Consider the following 10,954-nt stretch of genomic DNA (forward strand, 5'->3'; position numbering starts at 1 on the left):
TTTTAAGAAAATTAAAAAAATAAAGATAAATGTTAACTTGCCATTGTAATCGGAGCCCAAGGACAGTGAAATATTGTAGTATAAAACCACATTTTCATCCGACATTTCATGCCATGAACAAAATAATATCTGTATATTATATAAAACATACATTTCATAAGAGAAAATTTACAGCAGTTTTTTCTGATATAAACATAAAATTTGTAACAAAAGCACAAAAGATCTCAATGTCTATGGATTTGAGTAAGAGCGCGTTGAACTGATTAGTTTGGTTACAGATAATAAATATGTATCAAAACTTTTCTTAGCATGAATCGCCTTTTTCCACGCTGAATATACCACAGAGGATTGCCTAATTTGAATATATGACAATATGAGCCAGTCATTTTTCTGTTTCAGGGCAAATGAAGAAAACAGTTCTGTATGTGAAACATTGCGTGTTTTTTAAAGCATGACACAACTTTAAATTGTAACAAAAGTGCTGAATATGTGTTGGATTGGGTTATTGCATTCGAATGAGTGAAAACACATATTTATTTTTTGAAAAGGGTATCTGAAAAATCATCATGGTCATAGAACAACGACGTATTTGATTTTCTGCAAATGAGATCGGTATAATTTTTTTTGACACTTTATGTCTTAACTCGATAAGTAGAAAAGTATATCCTTTGAAACTGGGGTTAGTTGTATATTTTATTTTATGTTTTTTTTTTTTCAGAAAACATACAGTCATACATAATAAGTTCCTAAAAACAAAGATTTTCAAATATAAAAAGACCAATTAAGTTTCCATTAATTATGTAAAAGACATAAACATTGAATGTGACCAAAAAATAAATAAATAAAAAACCCAAACGAGAAAATAATGATTTTACAATTAACATTTGCGTTTTCCATGGAGATTATTATTGCTAACAAATGAAAATAATGAATGCACACTCCGAGCCATCCATGCACACATATATGAACGCATACATATACACACATCTACATGCATCTACATACATACAAAACATACACAAACACATACATTACATGCAATACATAAACATAGCATAAACCACTCAAGATGTACACTCAGCAACTATCCCAAATAATCAACTCCATGAAGAAATTTTCTGTACAAATGCAACGTGCAGTTAAAAATATCTACATTCATACTACTACTACTACTACCATCACGCCATTTCTTCGTAGGAGTAGGCAGAGAGAATAGAACGCCACACACGTCTTTCCTGGCATACATTCCTAGTTTCTTCCACATTCATACATCTTGTCATACATGCCCTTCGGTTCTGTATTTTGGCTTTTGACATGACCAGACTTAAGATTTTGGTTTATCTGACCATGCCACATCTTCCTTGGTCGTCCTCGTCTCATGTTGCCGTTCAGAACGAACAGAAAGTTCCAATCAGAACTAGCTCCCTCGGTATATTCGTAAATCTTAATGTAACATATGTAAAACAACTTTATGTAAAAGCTCTGTTACTGTATGCACACAAACATTATTCTCTACCTACCATAACTCCTTTCACAAATACAAGAGTTACTAGATACTCCACCCTGATGCTGCAAAAACAATTAAAAATTAATACAACCTTCGGTCAAAGAGGATTGGCCTACTACTCGGTTGAAGTGTACAATCTACTTCCATTATCCGTAAGGACAATAAGTAAATACTCACAAAATAAAATTGCTATTAAGAAATGGATAGTGGAGGTGGGTTGCGCACGGATCAATGAGTGGATCAAGCCAAATATTAAAATTTGTGTACTGTTTATGAAATTTGGTCTACAGGTCTATATGAATTGGTTATATTTTTTATGAATTTTTTAGTTTATATTGCTTATTATGTTAATAATAATTAGGTTAATTAGATTATTTATTAATAATTAGGTAAATAGATAGAATTATTATTATGTTAACTTTGTTAAATAACTAATTTAAGGCATTTTTCACTTATTATAAAATTTTTCCCTCAAGACGGGACACCCCAGTGAGGGACATTATTCTGTATAAAATAAGAATACAAACATTGTAAAAGTATAAATAAATAAAATAAATCATCTCACCTTCATGTAACAGATGATCAATATGCTCTGTTATTGGTGTACCAATGCAGCACCCTATGATGATAACATATTAATTTTTCGATTATAACTTACGTATTTCAAAGCAGCGGTGTTGTTCAACGCTGCTGAGAAGCCATTTGAAGTGACGTTCCTCACAGCGAGTGTGACAACCATCTTGAGGGCGGACATTTCGAAATGCGATGTACTGACTTCTAATCGGGTTTCCTGCTATTGATGTGCTTGAGATTGGATGGCAGCTTACAGCAAAGGCAGGAAAGCTGGGAAAAAACAGAAAACTTTTTAATTACCATTTAAATCAGTGTTTCTTAACCGTATTGAAAGAATCTCCCCCTTTACCACAGTAAAATTATCTAGCTATATAAAAACGATTGACGAATTATTTGCAAAAGCTACTTATGCTAATGATCTGGTGTTTCTTCATTTTATATTTTTTATATCTTTTGTATGCAGACATACATACATGTATATATAAGAAATTCGCTTGTTATTTTTCTTTTTCTTTTTATACCCATGCTTTAATATTGTTTTTTAGTTTTTAATTGACTATGTGAATAACTGACTCATTATATTGTTATATTGTAAAAGGCACTTCTGCCATATAATAAATAAATATGTTACCCACTAAGTCCAAAGACTTTTTGGTGGGACACATTTTTTTTTTATGACAGGATTATTTTATATAATTTTATTTATGATATACAAATTTATTTATTATCAGGCACTATAAAGTATTTATAAGATATTTCTTCAGTTCTTTTTTTTTCATTTGAAGATCCTTCGTGTTAATGATGGTTTGTGGGAGATCATTGAACAACCACGGAATAATGCAATTAAAAAAAAACTATCCACGTTTCATCAACTCTTCCATCTGCTGACTTTTGTGAAGCAAAAGAGCTGGAACCTTTTAAATGTGGATGAGATTTATCCGGCTGAACCATTTAACCTACTGGGCAATGCCTGAAAACAATTTTTCAATTTTTATACTTCTTTACCTGATAGAAAAAAAAGAAAAAAGGAGTTATTTATTCACTAAACTTTTAATTATTTTTGCAATGTGCCGATCCGAAAAAATGCCACAAGACCTCTAGAATGGATCCGGGTGAGTGGAGGGAAGTTTTAATGTATTAATATATTCAAGGTGAAGTACATACTCTAAAAATACATTGGGACGTCTGTGCTAAAATTAGTAGGACAGCTGTGTATTTAACATGTAAAATAATTGTAATAAAATGGAACATTCATTTGGTACACATCTATAGGGATCAATCTAAAATCAGGCTCTATTAGAAAAGTAAAATATATTATATATCATTTTGTTTAAACACTAGAGATTGATTTGCAACAAGGACCTGCAACTTCTTATCCATTCTAAAGGGTCCTCGGTAATTCTTTCTGGAATATGATAAACAATTTATAATATCTTTAATTGTTTTTATCTTTTTAAAGAAATAACCCGCAAAAGCCTCTATTTAAGAAGCTTGTCAGCATGTGAAAAGTTGTGAAAATACACCATAACTCCGAGACCAAGATTTTTTTTGTAATTGGCGGGAATCCAACTCCCTGACACCAGTTTCACAGTTGGGCATCAATCCCACTGCGCCTTGGCGCCTGTTTGTTCAAGGTACTCACAATGGGGTAATCTTCTATGGCTCGTACCATTGTACTGTAGATGTAAGAGATTTTAATAATGCAAAATTGGAACCATAAAAGAAATCAATAGTAATGTAAAGCAAACGTATTTAGGCTATGAAAGTTAGAAGAAATAGGTCTGAAACAAAGGTTTGTGACAATATAGTAACCTAGACAAAAAAGGAAAACTATGAATAGACAGTAAACGATGAATCCACACCTGCAAACTTAATTGAAATGTTTATCAAGATAACAAAATAATGATTGATTATTTTTATAATAATATTATCTTTAGCAAGAGCATTCGAAAGATACACAATGATAAAAATGACATCATAAAACACACGTGGGCCGCGATTGCAATCGGAAGTTAAAGATATCATACCTTCAACATGAAAGTATAGTTAAAGATAAATTATCTTGAGCGATTACGAAGATACACTACTGACCCCCCACCTACAAGTTTTGGGTGCACTAAAGTGACACACGCTACATACAGATCAAAAAGGGTAAACCTATAAATGAAATTTGCTACCAAACTTTTATGTCCGAGTTGAGGTTACCATTGCTCTCCACCAGAAGGACAATTGCTGACTTCACTCTAATGCACAAAGTGATATGCACCATAATAGATTGCCAAAAATTGCTGTCCCTGATAAACTTTCCTGTACCCACAAGGACCACCGGACTCCGACACATGTTCCAGTGTGAGTACAATAGGACAAACTTCACGCACCATTCTCCCCTCCCTTAGTGAGCATCCACAGAACAGCTAATAATTATGCTGAGCCGTTGGACTTGGTCCACACCACTCTTGCTGCTATTAAATTAGCTATCCGTTTCATTGAATGGCCATCCACTCAATTCTCCTTTTTTGATTTCTATTAATCTTTGCTTATTTCCTTTTTCTTTTCTATTTTATAATTAACATATTAGTGAAATAATTCTGATTATATTTGGTGTCAATTACTACAATACTTTATGTACTTCTGAATCAAATACTGTAAGAGCCCTCTGGGCGTTTATTAAATAAATACCTTCATTACAACGTCATAGTTAAAGATAAATTCTCCGAGCGATCATGAAGCTACACTACTGACCATTTGTTTTTCAAATTTTGAGGTAGGTACATCAATACGTAAGGAGGGCTCATGTACCCCACGGTACACCTATCTACGTATTAAGTGTCAAAAATTTGATTCCATTGATCAATTTATGCTTTAATTACGATTTATTTAAATTTGTCAGTTTCTGTCTCAAACCGTTATCTCTATGCCAATCTAGTGGTCCTTTCGAAGTAGTCAATTACACTCCATTTATGACCGACCTTTGCTTAACTTGCCTAGCCATGTACGCCATTGTAAATTTTCACTTTTAATTGCTGATTCTAGATAAATGACCAGGGTAATACCACTTCAATGTTCTGCTGATAATCTTGTAATTTTCTTATCTGTTCATAAGTTGCCATGTCTGGGATAATAATTAATCAGATAATTATTTGAATTGCTCCTACTGTTAATAAAAGGGTGACTCAATCGTCTGATCATTTTGTAATTTTCTTTTTTGACTGAAATTACTAACAACTAATGATTGAGTTTGTTACATACTAAAGATGTTAAAATACAGTATATATTTTGTATGAAGAAATGAGCTGAAGTAAGCGTGAAGCTGAAGATATAAACGGTGACGTTAATTTATAATAAATATGGATTATTTGATTTATTTTCCCATAGTTGAAACTACTATGAAACATTACAATAGATCAAATATAGTAGTAAGCTGCACATAATCCCTTACATGGACGATTCGCCCCTGCTGAGAGGAGGGAGAGTTTTATCATATCGCTAAATCTCTTCTTCCAAGCTCAAGTCCTTAATGTAACGGGATGTTAGGTGGGAGTGCTCTCACACCTCGGGTTTAACTGATGGTCCACCAAAGATGTGGCTTCTTTTGTGAAATGACAAAATTGATGGCCAATACTTCTGTAATCCGTGGTTGCTCGCACGTGAAGTATGTTCCTAATAATGTATTTTATAGTTGGTAGCAAAATCACACTAAGCTTTGATGGTGCCCCAAACATGGGACATCCACCATCAATATGTCTAGTGACGGTGTTGGGATGATATTTAGTTTTTATGTATTAACACAATTATACATTGATAAAATTATTTGTTTGTTAGTAAAGATAAAATTTAATCACATTACAAATTTAAACACGTTTTAAAACTATCGAAATGCAAAAAGTTTACACTCCGCAGAACTGATACTGTTGAGCGCCTGGCAAATATTTACAAAAACAATGCCTCATTACAACAATGTTACCCATTTCTTACAGAATAAAGTGCGATTCACGCCCTTAGATGCTTATGTAATAAGGTTTAATGCACATTATAAAATTTAATTGGACTGATTACTAAAATATGAAATGACAGCCGGTTTAGCGCAAAAGATTGACTTGTTCGAAAACTTCAAGCTCTGGATGAGGACCAAAAGTAGTATCGAATATTTTTTGCATTTCGTGAAATCTAGAAGGTAACTTTTTAGACCCCTTTCATTTCAAAATTCGCAAAAAAAAATATCGGCCCGCCATAATGTACATGCTTCCACTTTCCATCATGTTGTATCCCAACTCAACACAGGGCTCTTGGTCTCATAGAGTTAGGTATACATTATTTAACATCAACTTTACTTTTCCCTCATGCATCTGGTTTTTTTTTTTCAAAATAATTCTTAAGGCTTTGTTCTGTAATATCGACGGTTCCTACATATACTATCGAATCTGCATTTTGCGAGGTTTACAGGAGAGCAGAAACAAACCCTGATATTTTTTTAAGAAGCTATCAGATACAGTAGATTTGCCAAACACTTGTCTATTGAAATACGATAGATACAAGCTTTGTTTTTGCTCTCCTGTAAACCTTACAAAATGCAGATTCGATAGTATACGTTGGGATCGTCAATGGTTAATGTGTTTAAATTTTCTTGGTTTTATAAAAATAATATCTGTACCTTAAAAATGAAATGCTGGAAATCACATTTGGTAAATTGTTCAGGAGAGCGGTTTGAAGTTGTAAATTTGTTTCAAATATATCTCTCGAAGTAAAAACACAATTTATAGCTGTTTTTTTAGATTTATAGGTTTTTGATAAGAATATTTAAGAAAAAAACATTTAAAGTATGGACTATCAAATAACTATGGGACTTCAATGTTCCAACTGCCCGGCCTGCGCCCTAATTTCTCCTCGGACTTTAGTATAAAAAGTAATGTAGAATATTGAACGAAAAACAATATATTTATAAAACTTTCTTTAGGCAAAAACATTGAATTGCACGCCATTAATTAAAACATTAATTATTTACGAAAATAACAGGTAAATATAAATTTTATGACATGATATTAATAGCAATAAAACAGTAATTGAAAGTTAACAGTATGTGGAAAAAAAGCAAAGTAAAATAATGAAATTAACGGCAAAAGAAATCACAAAATGGTTAAGTATGGTTGATTATGACAATAAGACTTAATCTTGTGCAAAATCCCAGCTGCGTCAGAGGTAGTTTGTTGTAAAAATTGTGGAATTTATTCGGTATCCGCTGCTTTAATACCAGCAAACCGTTGAATTTTGTTGAAAGCAGAGTATTATTACTGCACTACTGGTGTACTGGTGTTTTAGAACAAGCTATTTCAGTAGTGTTGTACCGGAAGACTCCAATGTTTTTAGCATTAACCGAATCTGAATATTTATTTATTTTATTATATTTTATTTTATTCAGAAAACATACAGTCATATATAATAAGTATTAAAACAACAATTTTTAAACATAAAAAGACCAATTAAGTTTTCATAAATTATGCAAAAGATATAAACATCAAATGTGACAAAAAAAATAAATAAATAAGAATTTTAAGTGAGAAAAGAATAATTGTTAACATTTGCGTTTTCCATGGAGGTAATAAATTAAAATAAATAAAAATACCGAATGTACACTCTGAGCCATCCACGCACACACATGAACGCACATATAAAACATACACAAACATATACATTACATGCGGCACATATACATAACATAAACCACTCAAGATGCACATTCAGCAACTATCCCAAATAATCGACCCCATGAAGAAATTTTCTGTATAAATATATGAACAAAATGACAATTATAACTCAATTTTGCAAAAAAATTGACTTCCAGGCTTTCAGCTTTAAGTGTATATATTTATAATAATAATAATATATACGAAGAGATTTCTTTATTTACTGTTAAACTGTATGAAAATGTAGAACTGTTTATTTGTCAAGCAAAATAAAAATAAAACACCATTTTTAACGTACCATGAATTTCATATTTGATACCCAAGTTAATACTTATGGACACGCTACTTTCCAGTCCTTTTGTTGTATGAATGATTGATAAAGCTAAGGTATGAATTTTGCATTCAGTCTCGGTTGTATGCCAGCCATAACTGTTAATATTTCATTACGTTCAATGGAAATCAATTATTAATGGCAGTTTATAGACATATATAACAGTATATGCAGATATACAACATATTATATGCATCAATTAGAATTCAGAAACATAACACATGGTTTCGATTTATTGAATTGACATCGAATGAATGCAAAAACCCAATTGACAAAATTAGAATATATATGTATACCATGGGTATATAATAATTATAGTTTAATTATTAATCTCACCATTAATAAATTAAAATTGTTCGAGGGGTCTGAGGTCTCTACAGACGAAACGTCAAAATATATTTACGAAACAAAGCATCTTTGTCTAATCTCTCGGTACTGTGTAAAATTTGAATGAAAATAATTTATTATTTGCACCACCTACCTTGGAGTAAAATGTCACTTTATAAACACTAACACTATTTCATCGTTTAGCACTTCTGCTTAGTTTCATTCGTTCGATAATACGATGCAACGCGGCGGCGCGACAACAGAAACCGCCGATCACAGTAGAAATAGGAAAGCCGATAGCAGAAAAGAGAGATATTATATATTTTGTTGTGGATGTGGATTGACAAGCCCGGAACGGGAATCTTGTCAATTGTAGTGATGCGCATAACCAGCCTTAAGTCATAACCTCATATAACATTCGATTACTAAAATATTGAATTATATCCGTTATTTATTTATTTTACAGAAACACGCAGTCAACAATGATTAAATTATACGATGAAGATAAGGTTGAAAGACAGACCACTGAAGTTTCTAAATAGTAATCATACATATTAAATAATGGTACGTTTTTATATGATTGCGTGTAACATTATTGTTTATTTTGCATAAAAATATCTGCCTTATAACAGGTTGTACCTAGTTAGGCAGACTAGACATGATACAGAGAAATCTATTACCTAATTGTGTATATGGTAGAAAAAGTCATTGTAATTTTTGTTAGTAAACCATGATTATTATTATAATTATTATTATGAAAAAGGTGTGTTTGTGTGCATTTGTATTTTATTTTGCTTAGGAAGCCTAAAGGCGACTCCACTTCTTGTTGAATGATATTTAGTTATAGAGTGAAAATGTTAACAGCTCCCCAGGGAGTTTAATCCAGTTCCTGTCTATGAAAATTTGGACAAACTCTAAATATTGTTGAATTATATAATTATTGTAACTTGTCACTTGCAAAATAAAATACTTCTATTTTTTTACCTATGCATAAATCCTAAAAACAATCCCTTTTTATCTACTTCTAGAGTATCTAGTGGTTGTTTTTTTTATTGCAGGTAATCATTTTTAAAACAATCAAAAAAAAAATAAATACCTACTCTAGTGTCATTAAGATCTGTTTCTAAAAACCGAAAACATCGAAATGGATTAAAAGATCCTAATAACGGAGTTCAGAAGAATTCCAGTTGCTAATAAAGGGAGAGAGGTATCTGAAAAAATATTCCCGGTAGACTCAAGTTTGTTTGTGAAAATTCTTGGTGGAATTCTATTGAAATTTATTTTGAAATCAAAAATAAGTTAACATGAAATCATACAAATTGTGGATTTACGAATCACTCGATTTTTTTAAAATAAATATTCTAAGAACACTAGAAAGATACATATCATGAAAAGGGGTTTTGAAAAACGTACATTATATCAAAAGAATAATGTGACACTGGGGAAAAAAATACTTCCCGAAAGCTTAATTTTAATTTTAATTGACTTTTTCATCAATGTCCATGTTGGTAGATCGCAATCTGGCGTTATAATGACCGGTTATGAAATCTTCGACTATTTTAATAAATCGATTAGGTATCATCACTAATGCTGATGGAATTATGAGCTGGCAACACTGCTTAACTTAGATATCGCTCATACTAATCATATTTGCCGGGTACCTACTTATGGTTTTATTTTATTTAGTTGTAGAATATCATCATGGCTTCTGTTTGGGTTTTACTTATTGCCGTTCGTTGACATTATGGTATTGAGATTAAGGGTTGTCACTCAATCATCTACCCTCGCATAAAATATTTACCGCATTTGTGTTTTCAAAGACAGTTTTATTGGACAAATTTATAAAATAAATAATTAATTTTTCCACACAGGTTTGGAAGCATAAAATATTGTAAAAACAAGTTGATGTCAATTTAAACAATTATCTTTCGCTTCAACCTGAAATATTAGAATAATATTCGATTTATGGTTCATTTACTAACAATTCCTTATGGAATTCTATCGTAATAATAATATTTTAACACAATATGAGTTATGAATCAAAAATATTTTTAGTGCACTTAACTTATTCAAGTTCAGTGTGCTACAGAAAATTGGATATGTGGGGGTCATACTTCATTGATTGATGACACACACATTCAATGATTTCACCTTACCTGAAGAGCAACGACCACTGAAGCAAGTTATAATTTTATATTGAATATAAGACTATCAGTATTGCAGTTCAAACGTCTGTCTACATAAGAGAAACGTTTTGCAGTACATTCACGCCTTGGAGAAATGAAGAACAAAAGAACATTGACTATAAAGAGACCACAGGGCGTGGTATAATAATAATAATTATTATTGTTATTATGGATAACTTATATAGCACCATTTTCGTAATATAATACCTCAAGGGCGCTTTACAAGGTGATTATATAAAGATATAAATTAAATTTTAACTTTTAATTTAAGAAAAAAAATGTACTTTGTTACTACATGCTAAGAATTTATTCAAATGATTTAGAGAACAAGTGGGTTTTAAGTTTCTTT

The 10,954-nt window shown here is 31.5% G+C and overlaps 1 protein-coding gene across 2 annotated transcripts in view; it reads right to left on the bottom strand.

Moving 5' to 3' along the window:
• l(2)k09913 (transmembrane protein 53-like lethal (2) k09913) overlaps positions 1-8,897 on the bottom strand; it is a 37,107-nt gene extending 28,210 nt beyond the window's left edge. Inside the window, exons 1-2 of one of the 2 annotated variants that reach the window (XM_088242579.1) lie at positions 8,574-8,897; positions 2,166-2,350 (exon numbers count right to left, since the gene is read on the bottom strand). In XM_088242579.1, coding sequence (XP_088098705.1) covers positions 2,166-2,261 — 96 coding nt within the window. In that variant the 5' untranslated portion in view covers positions 2,262-2,350; positions 8,574-8,897. The remainder of the gene's footprint in view (positions 1-2,165; positions 2,351-8,573) is intronic. The other variant, XM_088242580.1, reaches the window with a different exon arrangement.
• Between the last annotated feature and the right edge of the window lie 2,057 nt (positions 8,898-10,954).

Source organism: Micrasema longulum, unplaced genomic scaffold (genome assembly GCF_059751315.1).
Source record: "Micrasema longulum isolate JH-2025_06_02 unplaced genomic scaffold, ASM5975131v1 h1tg000146l, whole genome shotgun sequence".
Lineage (NCBI taxonomy): Eukaryota > Metazoa > Arthropoda > Insecta > Trichoptera > Brachycentridae > Micrasema > Micrasema longulum.